At 38.6% G+C, this 21,471-nt stretch overlaps 1 protein-coding gene and 1 long non-coding RNA gene across 10 annotated transcripts in view; one reads left to right on the forward strand and one right to left on the reverse strand.

Moving 5' to 3' along the window:
• Positions 1-21,471, forward strand: part of LOC117225653 (uncharacterized) — a 1,038,968-nt gene that overhangs the window by 1,011,408 nt on the left and 6,089 nt on the right. For all 6 annotated transcript variants that reach the window (XM_076526304.1, XM_076526306.1, XM_076526305.1 and 3 more), the window contains one exon: positions 16,589-16,732. In XM_076526304.1, coding sequence (XP_076382419.1) covers positions 16,589-16,732 — 144 coding nt within the window. The remainder of the gene's footprint in view (positions 1-16,588; positions 16,733-21,471) is intronic.
• LOC117225655 (uncharacterized) lies at positions 347-21,421 on the reverse strand. Of its 4 annotated transcripts, none has more exons than XR_013034811.1 (6): positions 20,635-21,421; positions 15,732-15,842; positions 5,549-5,622; positions 4,264-4,526; positions 909-1,133; positions 347-831 (listed from the first exon to the last, which is right to left on the reverse strand). It is a non-coding gene; the product is annotated as an uncharacterized LOC117225655 (long non-coding RNA). The 4 variants fall into 4 exon arrangements; XR_004491558.2 differs by having other exon boundaries at positions 5,379-5,622; XR_004491559.2 differs by lacking the exons at positions 347-831; positions 909-1,133 and adding an exon at positions 2,742-3,383 and having other exon boundaries at positions 5,379-5,622.

Genomic DNA, 21,471 nt, shown 5'->3' on the forward strand with positions numbered 1-21,471 from the left:
AGAAGTCAATTTTTCAAATATGGTATTCAAAAAATTTTGTTTTTTCTCCACGCGTGAAACTATTGAAGTTTTGAAATCCTTCGGATAACTCTATAATATGAAGAGAACAGTCTTGAATCGAATCTGAGATTAATTATTATTATTATTCTCTATAGAATATCAAATGGGAAGTGTGTATATTTTTACACATGTTAACAACTACACTTCAGTAATTTATGTATCTCGCAAGAATTTTTTTAACCCATAAAAAGATAATATTTTTATATTTTTGTTATAAATAATCGAAGACATTTTGTTTTTTTTGACATTAATATATATTTTTTCGAAATCCAAAATATTAGTTCCTTCGGATAACTCCATAATATAAAGAGAACAGTCTTGAATCGAATCTGAGATTAATTATTTTTATTATTCTCTATAGAATATCAAATGGAAAGTGTGTATATTTTTACACATGTTAACAACTACACTTCAGTAATTTATGTATCTCGCAAGAATTTTTTCACTCATAAAAAGATAATATTTTTATATTTTTGTTATAAATAATCGAAGACATTTTGTTTTTGTTTTTTTTTTTATATTAATATATATTTTTGTCTTCATAATATAATTGTTGGTATAACATTATGCACAAAAACAATGCTTGAGGGAAGGATTTTTAGTTACTCCACAGTTGAGATTCAAAATTTTTGCAAAAATGCTTTGCAGTCTATAATTTTGAAAATTTGTATACTCCAATCCGGCTCAAATTTTGTGCACAGCTGCATTTTAAACAAAAATAGTGCTTGCATGCCTCAACCTGACCCATATTTTGCACACAGCTTTGCTTTACTAAAAACAATATTTGTAAGAAGGATTTATGATTATTCAAATTAAGATCCAAGATTTTCTAAAGAATATTTTGATACCATAATCAAAATTGCCATCAATTTCTTCCTGTTTTCTAGCGTTAGCTTGTACTGCTTTCTTGCATTATTTCCTTGGCATAAAGTGTACTATTTTCTGCTGCAGTCACGATGCAAGATTTATTCTCATCCTCTTGTTATCACTCTTGTTTGTTTTTATCTGTTTTTATCTTGTGTTGCTCTATTCTTTGAAAGGTTGAATTGATCTTCTTCAATTGTTCGGTTCACCTACAGACAAAGATGATTGGTAATTGTAATCCTTCTCTTTAAACACTTCACGAAGCACTTCAACTTTTGACAATTAATTTCTGGTTTACTTATGTTATTGTTAACAACTTTGACTGAACTTGGACCTCATTTATTAGAACTATCTTCTGTGAATGAATTAGGCGCATTATTAAACAATCTCTTCCATTACACTTATTTAAATAATCATCTTCATCACATTTATATAAATAATTTGTATAAGTAGTTTTATATAATTTTAATTATGTAAATAATTTTATACAATTTTAATTATATGAATAATTTCATATAATTTTAATTATATGAATAATTTCATATAATTTTAATTATATGAATAATTTCATATAATTTTAATTATATGAATAATTTTTATATTGCCTTGATTGCACTTATTTAAATAATCATCTCCGTTACATTTATATAAACAATTATCTTTACCGCCCCAGCCCAAACAATTGTTTACATTACACTTGAGTAAATAATTTTCTTATGATTAATTCGAAGCGAGGAGAAAAATTGATCAAGATCGAGCAGGATCGAGCAGGAATTCTTCCAGGTGGCTCGGCAACAGGTAATCGTTTCCACCGAGAAAAACACATATCTTTAGGAGAAACACCGCCAGTACCGCTGTCGGCGATCCCAGTAATCAGAGAATCACCGTAATTATTACCGTGCTTGATTAATCAAGCAGCAAGGCAGCGGGGTGCCGGGTTCGTTGCACCCGGCACGAATCGATAACGCTGGCCGAATGTATCGAAAATCAACTTTCGAAAGCCCTGCGCGAATTTCAGTCGCTTTCGATCCGTTTCTTCGCGGACAATTCGGTCTGTACGCGCCGCGAGAAAGACCACGGAGACCGCACACATAACCGAGGCGAATATAAATGTGGGAGGCCTTTCACATTCCGGAGAAAATTTGCCCGAGTGTTTCGCGCTCGCTTTGGAAAAACCATGCGTTTCGATCATGCTACCGAACTTGATCTTTTCTATCCGGATCTGCACCGTTCGAACATACGGATTTACAGTAAATGCACACGGTGACCCTGGAAATTCGTTTTCTGTCGTCTTGTCTTCAACGTTTCAAATTATAGCATAGCAATGCGAGACTGTTTATTTTATTTCATTCAAATACGAATTTTATTCAAAATTTTATTCAAATTTTGAAACTCAAAAAAATTGAATTTTGACCACAAATTATTGTTTCCCAGATCAGTGTGAAATGATGAGACATCAAACAGATGAAACGTTAGAAAAATTGTTTATTATTTGCAATTTTTATTTGCAGCTTTTTTCTATTTTCATTTGGTAACGCTTGTATGGAAGTTCCTACTTTCTCGTATAATTTTCCAGAAATTATTACATTTTTCTATGATATTTCTTGCGAGAAATATTATTTATTTAATATTTTATAAATATCTCTTGTGAGAAATATTTTATTATTTAATATTTCATAGAGATATTTCTTGTGAGAAACACTATTTAATATTTTATAAATATTTCTTGTAAGAAATATTTTATTATTTGATATTTTATAAATATTTCTTGTGAGAAATATTCTATTATTTAATATTTTATAGATATTTCTTGTGAGAAACATTTTACTATTTAATATTTCATAAATATTTCTTGTAAGAAATATTTTATTATTTGATATTTTATAAATATTTCTTGTGAGAAATATTTTATTATTTAATATCTTACAAATATTTTATTAAATATTTTATTATTTCTAATACTTTATTCCTTGTGAGAAATTACTACAGAATGAAAGGATCATTAATTTCTATCTTCGCAATCATTTTCTACCATAAATTGTCCACGTGTCAGAGATGTTTGAGACCAAACTAATAAATCATACCGAACTGAGTGAACCACCGTGTATAAGATCAGCTGATCTGCTGATCTCAGCTGATCTCAGACAGTGTGGTTCACTTGGAAAAAAGATGCTCGCTTGAGATAGCAGGAACACCGTGTACGTGTTGAAAGGTGTAGCAAGCTGTGGGCAATGTATTCGAAGATTTTTCATATCGTTTCATTCGCAGTGATCTTCCGTAAAGCAATTTGCATAGGTGGGGCAGCTGTAGCTGTCGTCGAGTGCAGGCCGCTAAACACGAAAGTGTTGCATGTACCATTGAAACGCAACACTCGGTTGCACTTGATTTACTAGCGAATTGCTGACAATGTAGATCCTCGGCGCGATAATGTTGCACACCGGCGATACAATCGATCCATTCTAGTTTTAATAAAAGCGAAAGAAAGGGTTAAAAATAACCATTGGAATCGGATGGCGCTGTAGATGGCGCTGAGATCATCCAATTGCAGTGTCTGCGATATGAGACAGCGACACTCGGGCATTAGCAATAATTCGGTACTTCAGACGAATATTTGGAAAATTAAGAAAGAATAAAAATCATTCTTTTCAATTCTTGGATCAGGAGTAAACACTGTTTACAAATTAAGTGGGTTAGAATCACAGTGGCGTAAGTGTGAGAGTTTCGAAAATGTTCGCTTACGTCCTGAAATGTAAGCTACAAAAATCGTTGCAAATGCGAGTGAAATAAATTATGAAGTTACTAGAAATTAACTTATTATATATAATATTAAATATATATATATATATATATATATATATATATATATATATATATATATATATATATATATATATATATTAATAATATATTATTATAATATAATATTATATATATAATAATAATATATTAATAATATATATTATATATATATATTAAATTATATATAAATTAACTTATTATATATATAAATCTGAACAAATAAATAACAGAACAATAAATATCGTCGGTGAACAATTTGCACTTATTTGGTTGGTAAAAATTGTATCTCACGCCACTGTTATCCGTCAATTCCGATCATGGTTTGCCAGGAGATTAAGCCAGATTTTCAATCAAAGGAGTGGGAGTAGATCACGTGACATTGCTTGCATTCTTATACGCTGCTTCGCGTGACCTATACCCCCACCCCTTCGAAGTTTTAAGCGTCAGTAGTCCCATGCCCGCAGTCATATAGCGATCGTTTAATTTTATTCCGAGTGGGCCAGCGTGAAAATAACGAATCAGACGAGATTTCCACTGTACCTTCGATCCTGGTTTTTCACCTTTCGCTTGCTCGATCGTGAAGAGGAGGCAACAGTACGCGCAAAGGCCGCCGCACTATCCGATGCAATTAAACGCACAACCACACCCAAGGCGCGCGCTGTACGCAAGAACTTCATTTCATTTTCTACTCGCGCGCTTTCTCGTTTCCACTTCCCTGTTGGCCGTGTTGGATAATAGAACAAACGCGCTCGAATTTCTTCGGCGATGAATGTAATTGGCCCGGGGCGTAAAAATCGAACCCGCTGTAAGAAGCGATGTTACGTGATTCGACTGAAAAACCGTTCCGTTATCCGCTATGAATATGTCGAGAGCGGTTCCTTTCGTTCGGCCAGCCTGGAGATGGTATTTTGTTGGCGCAATGGAAGCTCGATTATCCGAACTGATCAGCTAGACAGGAATGTTCGGATAATGGAACTTCAAGGTGGACATTCAAAGAATTCTAAAACTTCGAATATATGTAGAGCACGTATAGACACGTGTCGCAATTCTTTTTCGTACGTAAATTCGCGTTAAGGGGTGCCAAGCAACTCCCGAATAATCTATTTTCTATTTTACTACTATAATCCGCGAGCTATACTAGAAAATCTATAATACTAGAAAAATAATACTATAATAATAATAAAATAATAAATAATGAATTATAATAAATATGATAAATAATATATATTATATAATAATTATGATAAATAATAAAATAATAAAATAATAAAATAATACTATAATACTATAATACTAGAAAAATCTTCGAACAAGAATTACTCCTTTTGTTCAAATGTATTGCGTGGAATATGATTTGTTAACTGTTTAAACGATTAGGGAAAACTTGTAAACAAATGATTGATATTTGTTTTTACTTTCTTATTAGATTTGGGCGAAAGAAGTAAATTTTGTTTCAAGTCTTTTCTTTTTCTATCTTGTTCATTTTGCGAATTATAGCAATATAATTTTCCGGAAAATCGTGTTTCTATACTGTATTCCGAAAGGAGTCCGACTCCAGGCTGGTTTCGATTAATCTTTATAGGCAACACTGGAGATTGTTCATCCGAGAGTTGATTACAAACTTGTACAGACTTAATGATTCACCCTTTTTTTACCTCATTAAGCAGGAACATGTTGCATGCCGGAGCTTTCGACGCAAGAACCTAAGCGGAATCAATCAAGCTCCCCGGGTCGGGACAAGAATTATTGTACCAGTAAAACCGTTTAATTAAAGAGTATGACTTGCTCATTATCTCTCCCTCGATCTAGACAAAGGCGTACCCACCGGATCTTCCACAGAGGAGAAAATGACAACGCCAGTCCGGAAAGATCCCCGGCAATATTCTGCTCTGGAAAATCCTGCGGCAAAACATTTTTCATGAAACTGTATCCGATTAATCCTCGAACTAATGAGAAACATTAATCTGCGAGGCTGCTCGATGTGAATTTTATAGGTGAAACGGGGGGTGCATTGAAAATTTGTTATCTGAAAACTTTCGGCAAAATTGTATCGTTTTCTTGACTACACTTTTGGCAACATTTGTTCGCATAAACGGATATACTGAATTCTAATGCGTTATTATATATAATATTAATAATATATTATATCATATATAATTATAATATATATTATAATAATAATATTAATATATTAATTAATATATAATTATAGTTAATAATATATATATAGTTATTAATATGTATATTATAGTTAATAACTATAATTATATATTAATTAATATATTAATATTATTAATATGAGTTAAAATATGTGTGTGGCAAGTTCTCTTGGATCCTGGTACTTAAATTGTATGTGTGTATGGCGAGATTCTCTTGAATACTAATACTTAAAGTGTGCACATGGAAAATTCTCTTGAACCCTAATACTAAAATTATGTAAATGGAAAATTCTGTTAAATCCTCACACATAAATTATGCAAATTGCAAGTTCTCTTGAATACTAATATTTTAACTATGTATGTATATGGAAAGCTCTTTTGAATTTTAATGCTACAAACTATGCACATTAAAGGTTCTCTTGAATCTTAGTACTTGAACTATGCATATTAAATGTTCTCTTGAATCTCAGTACTGAAATTATGTGTATGGAATACTCTCTTGAATCTTAATATTACAAATTGTGCCTATTGAAAGTTATTTTGAATCCTAAACTGTGGAAACTGCTCCAAACTGAATATTAAACTATGAATATGCGAGGTTCTCTTGAATCTTAGTGCCTAACTGTGCATATAGAAAATTCTCTTGAATCTGAATATTGCAAACTATGTACATTAAAAGTTGTCTTGAAACTTAGTACATACATTGTGAATATGAGAGGATCTCTTGAATCCTAAAACATAAACTGTGAATATGGAAGATTCCCTTGAATCCTAGTGCCTAATTGTGCACATGAAAAATTGTCTTGAATCTTAATATTACAAACTGTGCATATTGCAAGTTGTCTTGAATCCTAATACTGAACTATGCGTATTAAAAATTGTCTTGAATCCTAGTACTAAACTGTTAATATGAGAGGTTCTCTTGAATCATAGCGCATAACTGTGCATATGGAAAATTCTTTCGGATCTTAATATTGCAAACTATGCATATTGAAATATCTTGAATCCTAGTATTGAACTGCGAATATGCGAGGTTCGCTTGAATCCTAGTACTTAAACTATTCATATAGAAATTTCTCTCGAATCTGAATATTACAAACTATGCATACTGAATCCTAATACATAAACTGAGAATATGGAGGAATCTCTTGTACCCAAAAACATAAACTATTACCAAATCTATGCATATAAAAATCTTTTAAAATTCTTTTATACCGATATGAAATTGCGAATATTGGTGGTTCTCTTGAATACCTAATGCTTAAACTATGCAATGATAAAGTAATAATCATTCGTTCGCGATTACAGTTTACTGCTTAATGATGACAGATCATGTAATCACGACTGCTGATTAATTCTAGCAACGATTACAATTCTCGCAAACAATTAGAAAACTAATCAGAAAATAATCGATGACTGCCCAACCGTGATCCTAACTGCAATAGCAAACTGACGCCATCTTAAATAAAAGAATAAAAATAAATAAAAAAAGAGAAAAGAAAAATCCTCGCTCGTGGTACTCTTATCAAAAAGTGTTCACGGCCAGAGATTAGTAGCCGAACGCGTCTCGATAAATGTCGCGAAGCGGACGTTTCCCGAATAAGTTACACGCCGTTCTATCTTCGCCCGGTTGGAGAAAGAAAATCACGTCGAGGTTCGATTTAACGGAATCGCGCATCGGGAATCGGTTCGGATACCGATCGTCGCCGGGAACGAATTAATTACGGGACGAGTTCGACGATCCCGGGGGAAAAGAGGATCCCGAAACGGCCCGTGGGAGCGAAGAAAGCCAGCGTCGCGCCTCGATTCGACATACCTACGTATCGTAACACGGCTAATTGCGGTATAAACAGCGGACTTTACGAGGCACCGGTATACCGCTGACAACGTTCAGCAAACATTAGCCGCCATTAACGAAGATATAAGCCCGCGGCGGAATGATGCGTACGCGGGGCCCCGGAGATCCGCAATGTCAAGGGAATCCGCTAAAATGTTAAGATCGCCGGCCGTAATCGAACACCTGACGCGGACATTCCAGGAAATTGGCCCGAGATAGCGGCAAGCATAATGCTAATGGATGGATATTAATTTCACCGTGGCGAATACATTTTAACTAATCTCGGGGACGGCTCGCGGCAGGAACGGGAAAGCTCCCGCTGCGGATCAAGCGTCGAGGCACAACACCGGTCCCATTTACCGAACAGCTGGCCGAAACGAGTTTTTCCATTTTTTAGAACTTATTCGAATTCGATAATCTGAAAATCAGAAAGGAGTGCCGGATTTTCATAAATATCCCGCGAATTTTGGCCAACTTTTTAAGAAAAGCCACTACGATGGTCCCATTTTTAAATTAACTGGCCAAAAGATAATTTTCGATTGGAAAAGTTTTATTCGAATTTATTTTAATTATAATTCTGTATTACTATTTTGGCCAACGTGTTTGTGCTGTGTGGTTTCTTAAATGTTTTAAAAACAGTCTATCAAAATTATTGAATCGCTCGGAAAATAAGTTAAGAATAATGTTTGTGCTTGTGCGAATTTTGCTTTTTTTATAACTTATTCGAATTCGACAACCTGAAAAACCAAAACGTGCCGATTTTTATATAAATCCTGTGAATTTTGGCCTGTGAACTTAACTTAAATGAAATGGACATTAAATCCTGTGAACTTTTTGAGAATAATGACCACTGTAACTCAATGGTTCGTTTTCTTCAAACAGTTGGCCAAAATAAATATTGATTGAAATAATTTAGATTAATTGAAATTATTTAGGTCTACAGAATGTAATATTTTATTTCAATCAACGTTTATAATCTATTATGCTGTTTGTTATCGCATCATTTGCAGTGATATTATTTATAATCATATATATTCATAATCATAATGATTATAATTGATTCTGTTAGTTATTAAACTCTTTTAAAAACCGTAAAATAAATATTTTTACAACAATCAATGACAAGAACAGTTTAAGATTAAAATCGTCACGCTATTCTGCTTTCACAAATACAACGAAATATCAAAAATGATAAATTTTCTGAAAAAACAAACAACATGGTGTATTTCGAATTCTGCATTTTTGCATGTTCCAATTCACCTTGAAAGCACGAGAGTACCGATATTCGTTTAAAAACGCACGCAGTTACGGATTCTGGCCAGCTATTCGAGAAAAGGGACCACTGTGCGACGTTGCCGATAGCGGAAGACCGTTGCCGAGGTCCCGATGCCGGCGATAAACACCGCGTCAGACCGAAGATGCCTCGTTCCGAGGATTCTGCCGGGCGATCGGCAATTCACGCTCCGAGGGACGCACGCTAAGCAGGATCGGACCGACGCGTCTCGTCCTACAGGATTCTCCCAGCGATTATTTTCGGTCCTCCGTTAATCGAAGAACCTTGTAACGATCATTCCCGGCGACGGTGCGCGGCACTCCGGGCTTGACGACTCTGACAATTGCTGCGCGCGGTCGCCGATCCCAGAAACGGTGCTGCGAGATCGGTTTGCGCTGGCTCGCAGGTCCGCTCGCAGGATCGTCCTGTTCGAAGAAATTTTCGCCTTGGAAAATTGACCTTTTTTGACCGGGAAATTCGATTTTCGGACCGCGCGAAAGAACGCGGTCTCCGCAAAAACCGCGGAAAAAGCGAACGGAAATTATATATTCGAATCCGGAAGCATCATTGTTCCCGCGACAGCCGCCGAGAGGAGGCCGGTCATTAATTCCTGGACAAAACGCTCGATAATTCATCGTTGGATCGTGCAAGTTTTTCGCGGTTCTCACGGTCCGCGCGATTTTTACGCGGTACGTTAAGCCGGGGCTACACTTAACCCACATATTTACATTGATTATTTTTTTTAATTGCTGCGAGTCACGCGACTATTAATAACCATTTCAGAAAAGGCTGCTGATCATAAAGCGTGGAATTTTAATGACACAGAGAGCGCGGCGCAGGCGTGGTGCACACGCGGTGCAGCGCGTTTCGCGAGCAGAGCCGAGCCGAGCCGAGGCTCGCCCCGTCTATCGTGACGGAGTCATACGTTCCGAGATTATACTATTGTACGAAGCTCACTCTGCGCCCCACGGTGCGACTGAAATGATCTGACAGTGATCAGAAGTCGATTTTCGTCCAATTGTAAACTGAAAAGCAACTGGTATTAATGACGACTGATTAAAGAAACAATTAATTATATTATAATATGAACTTTATTCTTTTAATATAATTCTTTTGATTAATAATTCTTTTGATCGATGATTAAAATCAAGAGACGCAACGTCGATAAGTGATTGTCACTTGAATACCAGAAATATTATTTTAGGAAATGTAGCTTGAATTAGTTGCATAGTTTACTGCATGCGCGAGAATGACGAAAATCAACCCCAAAAATGTCCACGAAAACAAAGTAATTTAATTAAAATAGAACTCGGAGTAGAAAGTAAGAATTTATTGTAGCGGATGGTACTTTAACCCTTTTACATTCTAGCAAAGTATGTATTCTAGCGAAATCCAATTTGTTCGAATATATTACGATAAAGAGAAATTTCGAAATTACTAGTCGAAAATTAGAGATACGCGCTAATTTCAAACGTTAATAATTTCTTAAATTGCCAAGTTTTAATAATAATTATTATTATTGATTCAGGTATACTAAAAAATCCAAAAAAATCCTTTGTTATAGAAGAAGCATGAAATTAGAGATTTTGTCTAGCCGTCACACAAGTACAATAAAAATTGGAAGAGAAAAAGAATGATACAAAATACAAAAGTAAGAAGGAAAGTAAAGTAAAGTCTTTCGAATGACCGACATCTTGGATCTTGAATTTTTCAAGGGTTATCGATATACGCAGTAGTTTTTCCAAAATGTAATACTGCAAAATTTGAATTTTAATAAACGAGTTTCCAGCTCACGGCGAAAAACATCCTGTAAATCCGATTATTCGGTATCTCATGACACCGTCCGCCGGGTCTCGTCGGCCCCATCCTCCGGTCTCCGAAGGGCCCCGACCTCTCTAGAACCCGAAACTCGACCGACTCCGTTCCGGGAGCGTTTACAATGCGTTTTGCAACTGGACGAATCATTGTTCGCGACCGGATTGAACTGCCGAGAGTCTCCGGTTCCGCTAAGCCACCCTTTCTGACGGCGTCGCCGCCTTTTTCGCCGGAATTTCGCGCCCTTGCCGATCTAATGAAACGAGAAAATAGGGAACGCAGCGAGCAAATTGCCGCCGGAGCACGATTCGCGATTGTTCGACGCGATTCCCGTGAAACGAATGCGTCGTTGCGACGATTTATCCTGCGAACTGTATCCTTGGAAAAATGAACACGAAACTCCGGCGATTACGGATTTTATGCATTTGTAGCGAAAATGAATAGACACGATTTGAAACGGTGTCAAGATTAGAAGAGACTGCGAACGTTGATGTATTAATCTGAACTTATACAAATGACTAAAGAAAGAAGGAAAGCTTGTATTTGGCTCCCTATGTCTTGTAATTGATTTTTATTCTGCATAAAGAATTAATGAAAATGGATTTATGCCGTATTGGTTCAGAACGATACGAAATATATAATTATATTATTATATATAATATAATATTATATATATAATAAAAAAATATAAAAATATAAATATATATATATATAAATATATATATAAATTCAAGTCAAATTGCGTTCAACGTCTGCCCCAGAAGTTAGGTTAGAGCTGACTCGATGCGAGGCTCTTCAAAAAGTAACAAACGTTTAGTTGAATATTTTCGCACACTAATTAAATCGCTATAGTGTCGGCTATCTGCCCTATACAATTTTCTAATCCTCGACGATGTTTAAAAAAAAAAAAAAAAAAAAACAGAACCAGAAACAACAAAAACAGATGGAACGTGACAAGTTTACATGACGATGAATACAAATTCATGGTTACACGTGCAATAAAAGCTTCGAAAACAACAGAACCGACAGAATGTAAAACCGACTGCACGGTGGTGAACAAAAACTGGCGATCAGACTGCGGATTTTATTCATTTGCCGCTAGCTGTCGTTTCAGTGAAACTAAACAGCAGAAAGACGGTAAAAGTTCGTACGAGAAGAATTTCTCATGAAAAATATCAGTAAGTTCGTACAGTTCGTATTTGTTATTCGAGCCGGAGTTACTACGAATACACTTTTTTCTCCGTAATACTTATCTCTATTATTACAAAATGGAATGTTCTTTTTGCAATGAATTTACTAAAGCGCAGGATATTGTGACTATACTAAGTTCAACTGGCACAAAATGTGAACAAACCGTTCACGTGATCGCTGCTGCCGTTGCAGCTGCGCGACTGTTAGATGACGACGTTCAGGGACGAATTTTAACCTTTTAGGCACGACGCGCCACTATAGTGGCTTCCGCGGATATCATCTTTTAGAACGACACGCCACTATAGTGACGTTCGCGGATGTCTCTCTGGACGACGCGCCACTATAGTGGCTTGCTCTAGTAGCTCACTCGCTCATCGTTTGAACCAAATAATCGTCTTCATATGCATCGTTTCACACTTCTTTTGTCTTGACATCGATTTACAACAGTCTACAGGGTGTCCCAAAAATGTCTCGCAATCCGGAAATGGCGGGTTCCTCGGATCATTTGAAGCAACTTCTTCCTTTACAAAAATTTTCTCCGAGGCACCGTTAACGAGTTATTAGCGAAAAACAGTGACCAATAAGAATCGAGTACGGCTGACGCGAGGCGGCCCAGCCAACCGGCGCGCGAAGCCCAGTTCCGCTCATTGGCTCGATCGCCTCGCGCCAGCTGAGCTCGCCTCTCATTGGTCACTGTTTTTCGTTAATAACTCGTTAACGGTGCCTCGGAGAACATTTTTGTAAAGGAAAAAGTTGCTTCGAATGGCCTGAGGAACCCGCCACTTTCGGATTGCGAGACATTCTTGGGACACCCTGTATATACAGTATCAGACTCTGCCGTCCAGAGAAATAGCCTCGCGCAGAATTCAGCCGTACCTAAAAGGTTATAGAACCCTCATCCATCATCTAATTCATGTTACTCATAATTGACTTTGACTATTTTTATTTTGCATAAAAATCCGCATAAAAGTCCAATTGTAATCAACATGTTCCGAGACTTTTTACTTGTTTTATAAATCTCAAACTTCATTGAATGCACCATACAACAGAATATACGAAAATAATCATACACTTATAAATAGTTAAGCGATTTGAAATATAATAGAACTCCTCCAAAATCTTTCCGCAACGTATTTTACAAACGTGGTTTCCCGCTACGCTGCACCGGGACGCCAAGAAGCAGACGAAACAACGAAAGATGCGAGTTGATACGCAACATAGTAATGTCGTCGCGAGCCTCGCGACATCTGTAACATATATATATAACCTACAATTCTTCTACAACTAAAAGCACCGGAATAAAAATGATGAATTGTTCGGCAACGACGTTTCTGACACTGATCATAACTGGATCATTAAATTCCTAGTAAATCGTATGCATAAATTGTAATACTCAGCATTTCTAAGCGGCCGTGGACAATGCTGCGACTCGTAGATCGTCGTTGGTTGCAACGTTTTGCGTGTAAAAGCCGCAGAAATGTGTCTGGTGAAAGCGAGAAATGGGAATTTCCCGGAGTCCGTGTTCACGTGGTATATTCTTTTTCTCGCGTTGCGGTGGCTAGAGACCGTTTAGGGTTCGGTGTAAAGGGCGCGGGACAGGTGTCGGGGGCTTACGTGCACGCGGACGAAGACGCCGCGACAATTATACGCGACGCCTTATTATAATCGGAGCTGGTCTCGTTTAAAGCAGCCGGAACGACGACGCCTCGGCACGCCGGGACGGCGCATAATAAGGGAGAAAAGAAGAAAGGAAACCGTGGCGGTTGAATATAGGATTCTACATGGCCGCCCGGGTCTCTCTGTTACTGGCCTAACCTCATTTAGTTAGAAAGTGTTTGCGCGACGAGACCGGTGCAAGATTTAATTGGAAACGCCTCGTGTCTATCGCTCTCCGCGCTGAAACCGCTCCGAGAATGTCATCCTCGGAGCCCTACGCTCCGCCAGTAATTGGTCGCCTTTCTCGCTCCATCCGCCAGGATTTTCTGGCCGACGCGAGGCGACGCGACCCTTGCGCCGAGCAAGCCCGCTCCCGACGACCCCTGTTGAATTTGTATATGCGGATTAATAGCGCGACTTGGTCTAGTTTTACCAACTTGTACCCGGGCTCTCTTTCGAACCCCCGTCTACCCCCGTACGGTGGCTTTCAATTAATCGCGAACCCACGATGCTGAATCCATGAATCTCCTGTCAATTGATTAACCCGGCGCGACCCTTCTGCAGAAACCCGCGATCGTTTTTCGTTATTCTGTTTAGCCTGCTCGAGGTACCCACTCGTCCTCTAATTACCGTCGAATCGACTACGACCGACACTCGTCCCTGTCGTTTGCATTCTCTGACGGTTTTTCGCGGCGTATTGTGCTCCGGAATATTGTTCGACCGGTTTCGTCGAATTGTACAGGGTGTCCCAAAGGTTACTGGAAATCGGGAAATGAGGAACCCTGAAGTCATTCGAAGTCACTTTTTCCATAGCGGATGCTTTATCATCCAAACGCAATCTACGGCTTTGTTTACGAGTTATTAACGAGAAACACTTGACCAATGAGAGGCGAGATCAGCTGGAGCTAGACGACCGGGCCAACGAGCGGAACTGGGCTCTCTGTCCTCTCATTGGTCAGTGGTTTTTCGTTAATAACTCGTTAACGATGCCACTGAGAAAATTTTTGCAAAGAAAATAGTTACTTCAAATGTCCTCAGAAACCCCTTATATCCTGTGATTGCGTAACTTTTGGGACACCATGTAGGCCAAAGCGATTTTATTTGGGAACTATTGGGTTGGCAACTAAGTAATTGCCGATTTCACAGTTACAGATGTCTCTCACTCTCATTTTTATGATATTCGTAAATGTTATATTATAAAATTATTATTATTATTATTATTATGTTATTTTTTATTATCCGCGAACGTTAGCAACTGGACAAATTGAATGCAGCGGCCAAAGAAAAGCGACCAGAATTGGTCAATCGTAAAGGTGTCATTTTCCACCAGGACAATGCTAGGCCGCACACGTCTTTGTCCACTCGGCAAAAATTGATGGATATTGGTTGGGAATTGATGCTACACCCACCATATAGCCTTGATCTCGCGCCATCGGATTACCACTTATTTCGATCCCTGGACAACTCCCTTCGTGGTAAAACTTTTAACGATGATGACGCTGTAAAATCTCACTTAACTCAGTTTTTGGCCGAAAAGGATCAGACTTTCTACGAGCGTGGAATTTTCAAGTTGTCAGAGAGATGGCAAAAGGTCATCGAACAAAATGGAAAATACATTACAGATTAAACTTCGTTCCAAGTAAAAAAAATTTTTTTATTTCATTGAACAAATCGGCAATCACTTAGTTGCTCACCCAATATTTTGTGGAAACGATTTTTCCTCTCAATACGTCATGCGGACCCTGTGGAGCGGCCATGCCGCCTCGAACCGGGTTAATAAACACATCAATTTCGTACGGAGGTGGAGAGGGGGCGGCGCTGTTTTGTCGGTGCCCCGATAATGCGGATAATATATATTTAATATCTGTTTAGCATACACGTCCATTTATGTTTTTGCGGGATATAAGCTTTCAGTCAACATTATTGCATTCATAATACGCGCCTGACATAAATCTACACTCATTAGAATATCCAGCTGCCCGTATAACTCAATGAACCATCGATACAGCTGGGATTAATTAATTTCCGCGTACGCGGATTAATATCGGGCGATTATTAATATTTCGAGCGATCTTACCGTTTCGAAAAGTCACTCTTTGTCCCGCGGTGGCTACCAACCCCCGCGCATCGACAGCAGCTCCAGCGAATTCGCCTGATCGGTTCCGCTTATGGCTTCCCTCGTGGCAACCTTGAGAGACACAATTTTTCCGACCGTTATTCCTTTTTCGATAAATGAATAATAAAACGAAGTTTAATAATATTTGTTTTGCAATGCAGAATTTATTAAATGCCGGGTTGCAAATTAAGTCCAACAACATTCTCTTCTCTCTGGAAAATTAAAATTACAGCGGGAAATATTAAAACTCGCATGAAATATTCAAACGAAGTTGTTGGTAGAATAAACTGGGGATACTTTACATATGGATACAAACATAATCATCGTTACGTCGATACTGTCTTTATGGCGAATTGGATCATCGCATTTGTCTTAATAAATTAAATGTAGATACGTAAATGCAAACATTTAATAAAACAATAAAAATTGTATTACTATCTCTAGTTGCATAAATTTGTATTAGCCTGTGTTAAAAAGTTTTGCATGCGAAGCGTAAGAATAATTACTGTATTAAGTTATAATTACACTGTACATTAACGCTAATTACAAGATGATTTGCAACACTGATTTTGAAATATAAAATGATAGAGACATCAGAAAATTTTCAGGACATTGTCAAATTATTGTGTATTAATTAAAAATCGTTAAGGAATATATCGATATTTCATTATATTAATAAATGCCTGAATGCGACGAGTTCGAATTTTTCGCGAACGAAAATCGAGTGGTAATTTTTCACCGAAAACATTGCCGCGATCTACAGATAGGAGGTCTAGCCGAGCCAGTTAATTAATCGATGATGTTCGTAATTGTTTCAGAATGTTCGGAAGCAGCGGTGCCTGCGCGGGCTGCAGCAACGCGATACCTGCCAGCGAGCTGGTGATGAGGGCGGGTGGATCAGTGTTTCACCAGAAATGCTTCACCTGCAGCAAATGCGGCAGTCAACTCGTTTCCGGCGATAGGTAAGACCCGGAGCCAGCTAATAAGCTACCGCCTCGCGAGTGTTGCTTCCATTGATTGCATGAATTCGGTGAAAACGGTACGCTGCTGGGTAGTATCGAACAGTGGGATCGGATGATGCTATTACAAGAAACTTCCGGAACAACCACACAGTATACGAGACACCGATAACATTGGGTTCTTGAGGCTCGGGTTAAGTTGACATTTTTCGGGTCGGATCGAGCCGCGTTCGAATTAATTCAGTCGAGTCGGGACGGGCCAATTGTTGCAATTGTTCTGGTCGAGTTGGAATTGTTCGAGTCAAGTTCAAATTTTTCTAGACAAATTGGCATTGTTGTGGTCAAATTGGAATTGTTTGGATCGAGTTGGAATTGTTCGGTTCAGATTGGAATTGTTTGGGCCGAATTGGAATTTCTCAGGTCTAGTTGGAATTGTTCTGGTCACATTGGAATTGTTTGGCAGAAATTGAAATTATTCGGGAGTCCAATTGGAATTTCTTAGATCTAATTGGAATTGTTCGAGTCGAGTTGGAATTGTCCTGGTCAAATTGAAATTGTCCTGGTCAAATTGAAATTGTTCTGATCAAATTGAAATTGTTCTGATCAAATTGGAATTGTTCGAATCGAGTTGGAATTGTTCAGGTCGATTTGAAATTGTTTAAATCAAAATGGAATTATTTGAGTTACATAGGAATTATCCAGATCCAGTTGAATTGGAACTGTTCAAATCGGATCGTTCGAGTCGTGTCAGATCAGGTTGGAATAGTTTCTAATCGATTTGAAATTGCTCGAATTGGATGAAGTTTCACTGGAATTGTTCGAGCCGGATCGAATTGGAATTGTTAGACTTCCAGTTCGGTCCGGCCTAATTGGAATTGTCCGAGTTCTGTTGAATCGAATTGGAATTGTTCAAGTCGGATCAAGTCAAATTGGAATTGTTAGATTTGAGTAGGGTTGCATATGAATTGCTCGAATTTGGCAAAGTTGCACTGGAATTGTTCGCGCTAGATCGATTTGGAATTGCCCGAGTCGTTTTGAGTCAAATTGGAATTGTTCGATTCGATCTGGATTGCACTAGAATTGTTAGAATCGGCTAAATTGCCAATTGCACTGCAATTGTTCGTGTCGGATTGGTTGAAATTGAAATTGTACGAATCGCGGCGGTTTGGAATTGTTTGATTTTGGTCGCGTTACGTCAGATCAGGTTAGAATTAGATCGGGTTCGGTTGAAATTGTTCGGATCGGGTTCAGATGGAATTACTCGGGTCAGGTTCGGTTGGATTTGTTCGAAACAGGTTCAGTTGGAATTGTCCGAATCTGATTCAGTTAGAACTGTTTGGATCAGGTTCAGTTGCAATTGTCCGAATTGGATCCAGTTGGAATTATTCGAAACAGGTTCAGTTGGAATTGTTCGTATCAAGTTCAGTTGGAATTGTCCGAATCTGATTCAGTTGGAACTGGTTGGATCAGGTTCAGTTGGAATTGTCCAAATTGGATCCAGTTGGAATTGTTCAAAACAGGTTCAGTTGGAATTGTTCGAATCAGGTTCAGTTGGAATTGTTCGAATCAGGTTCAGTTGGAATTATTCGAATCAGTTCAGTTGGAATTGTTCGAAACAGGTTCGGTTGGAATTATTCGAATCAGATTCAGTTGGAATTGTTCGGGTCAGGTTCAGATGGAATTATTCAGATCGGGCCAACTGAAAACAACTCGCGACCCGATTTGAGCGTCGCATATAATTTTTGACAACGCAGCTTGTCTGTGCCTGAACAATTCCGACCCCTAGGCCCGATATCTCCTTGTTCTCGTACAGCTCTGCCGCATAGGCACCCGTGCAAATCGATCGACTCGTTATTTCTCGAAGATCGAGCCCGGCATTCGGCTGGTAATTATCTGATCGCGAGGAACAACGGCGATCCGGAAAGAACAGTATTCCCGGAATTCCGGGTCAACCGGCGAAAATGCTAAACAGTGAACGGTAATTTGGATGCTGGGCCCCGGCTAATGCGAAACAAGCTTCTGCTCGGGCTGCATTCGTCAATCGAATTACGTGCAGCCAAATTAATCTATTAAATCGGAGTTCATGCTCGCCGGGAACGGCCGAATCATTCTATTAAATTCGAGTTTGTCAAAATAGCTGAATTAATCTATTGCATCAAAATTCATGTTCCTCCATACAAGCCGAGGTTAATTTATTCGTGCCGGGCTTGTCGAAGGTGTGCGTGTGCACTTTAATCGAGATTAAATTGATTTTATGATTTTCTGATCGCAGGCGCGTACCGTGCCGTATCGTTTTCGGTGATTAAGTGCTGCACGGGCGTCGACAAACGAAGCGGTGCGTTTTCGCGGACGTCTTGATTTGATGTCGACGGAAATATAAGAGCCACACACACACACACACAATCTAGCGGAATAGCGGTGGAATCGATACGAGGGAAATCGGTTGAATCGGTAGAGCTCAAAGGGGAGCCCTCCCCCCCGTCGATACGCGAGAAAATGCGGCAATTAAAGGGTTGGAAAAGAGGCGTGTCGCCGGCGGTTAATTGGCGCGGGGGCTGCAATTGGGGATTTTGTAATAAAGGAGGAGGGAAACAATTATTCCGGGCCTGTAATGAAGCAAACTTGTTTATGAACGCCGATTCCGTATATGTGCTCTGTCGCATCGCCGGGAATCGCGTTACCGGCTGATTATGGGATTTCCTTTGATCCGGCCTCTTTTATCCGCGGGTTACGCTTCCGGCGATTCTCCAATTCCTGATTCACCGCGCGCGATAGAGAATCGGCCGTGGAAAACCTACGATCCCGCCGACATAAGGATCAACCACCGGCAAACACGTTTCAACCGAAACCATTCTTTCCCGTTCGCGCCGTAACGTTCTCGGTCCAACGGTTTTCATTAAAAGTGTTCGCGAAAAACGAGCGCAACAAGCTCCCCGGGGCTCCCGCGATTTTAATGAAAGAAACTTCATTTGCTGAATTTATTAATCCGTATTATTTACTTTGTCGTGTAATATTCCGCCGTTTTCAGTTCGCGTTTTAATGATCAAATAAAATTATAAAATAATAATTAAATGAGAGGGCGGAAATGTTTTCGATGCAGCCCGATTGCGATATTGATTACGAGATACCGTTTTCTTTTTTCACCGGCGCAAGAAGCAGGATTTTTCACTTCGACATTGTAATTATATTCGGTTCCCCTACCGGATTCTCGTTTTAATTAAAAGCTAGCTGTACTAATAGTTCGCGACTGCGAAACACCAGAAGCGTTTCTAAGATATATGCCACGGCCAATGGCGAGCCTAGCTTCACACACACTCCACGAGAATATTAGAAATAGATCGCGGACTTTTTTTATGCGAAATCAAAATTGTCTGCGTTAATTCTATGATCCGCGATGTACGTAGACATTTGTTTCGTTTCTTAATCATTTTAATCGGTTGAGGTTGCTACGACAGTGTTTTGTAATTTCTACTTGTCTACTTCGGTCATAAATGCATAAAATCTGTAGTCTAATTAGAAGAGAGTATATAGAACCATACTAATTTATGTTACGGAAGATAATTTACGCCACCTTGTAATCTTACAGCCGTGTAAATAATAATAAAATTGAAAATTATAAGTTACGTTGCTTTATCCAAAATGGATTTTATTCGGATTTAATTGCGCAAATAAATTTTATTTGGATTTTTTATTTTAAATTGCATTTCAAGAGCAATCAAGAAAATCACTATTTTTAGTCATTCAGCATTTCACGAGTAGTCAAGAAAATGACTATTTGAATGTGTCAATCATACTACATTGGTAAAGAATCTCTCTTTAAGTGAAGTACAATGATGCGCAGAAGAGAAAGAAATTATCTCGTAACGTAGATTTTTGTATGGTTTTACGGTGCCTAGTTCCCATACTCGCCGTGTAGATGGCCCACTAGTCGACGCTTTCCGCGCCACGAGCTGATGAGTCACCGGACCGACCGTGCGTACACGGTCTGCGCCCGTCCTTACGATATCGCCCAAGACTGTTTCTGCTAGACGAGCACACTGATGAGACATCTAGCAGAACTCCTTCCACTCTTCCATCGTTTATACATAGAGCGCCAAAGTCTTACAGCTTGTTCACGCTGTGCGGTTTTTGACCGCCTCGGTCATTTTATCGAATCGGTAAAAACTTGAGACGGTATTCGTACAATTATATATCTTCGCCAAAAGATTTCATTGCCACGTGCATACTGCTTTCTTACTACATTGTGCACTGCTTTGTCACTAAATTTTCCACTATTTTTGTTACTATATTGTCTACTGCTTTGTTGCAACATTGCCCACTGCTTTGTTACTACATTGTGCACTGCGTTGTTACTACATTGTGCACTGCTTTGTCACTAAATTTTCCACTATTTTTGTTACTATATTGTCTACTGCTTTGTTGCAACATTGCCCACTGCTTTGTTACTACATTGTCCACTGCGTTGTTACTACATTGTGCACTGCATTGTTACTACATCGTGCACTGCTTTGTCACTACATTGTGCACTGCTTTGTCACTAAATTTTCCACTATTTTTGTTCTTGCGGCGCGAATGCAATAAAATAACCAAATCGGTCAAAACGCCGTACCGCGTGAACGAGCTGTTACACAATATCTTATGCAATAGTGCATAGTTAAACCTCCGCAGACGGTACCAAAAACCGTCGCTTAGGTCAGCAAGTGCATTCTGCGAATTCGCCTGGACGAAGGAGTGGGAATGTG

This window comes from Megalopta genalis, chromosome 14 (assembly GCF_051020955.1).
Source record: "Megalopta genalis isolate 19385.01 chromosome 14, iyMegGena1_principal, whole genome shotgun sequence".
Classification (NCBI taxonomy): domain Eukaryota; kingdom Metazoa; phylum Arthropoda; class Insecta; order Hymenoptera; family Halictidae; genus Megalopta; species Megalopta genalis.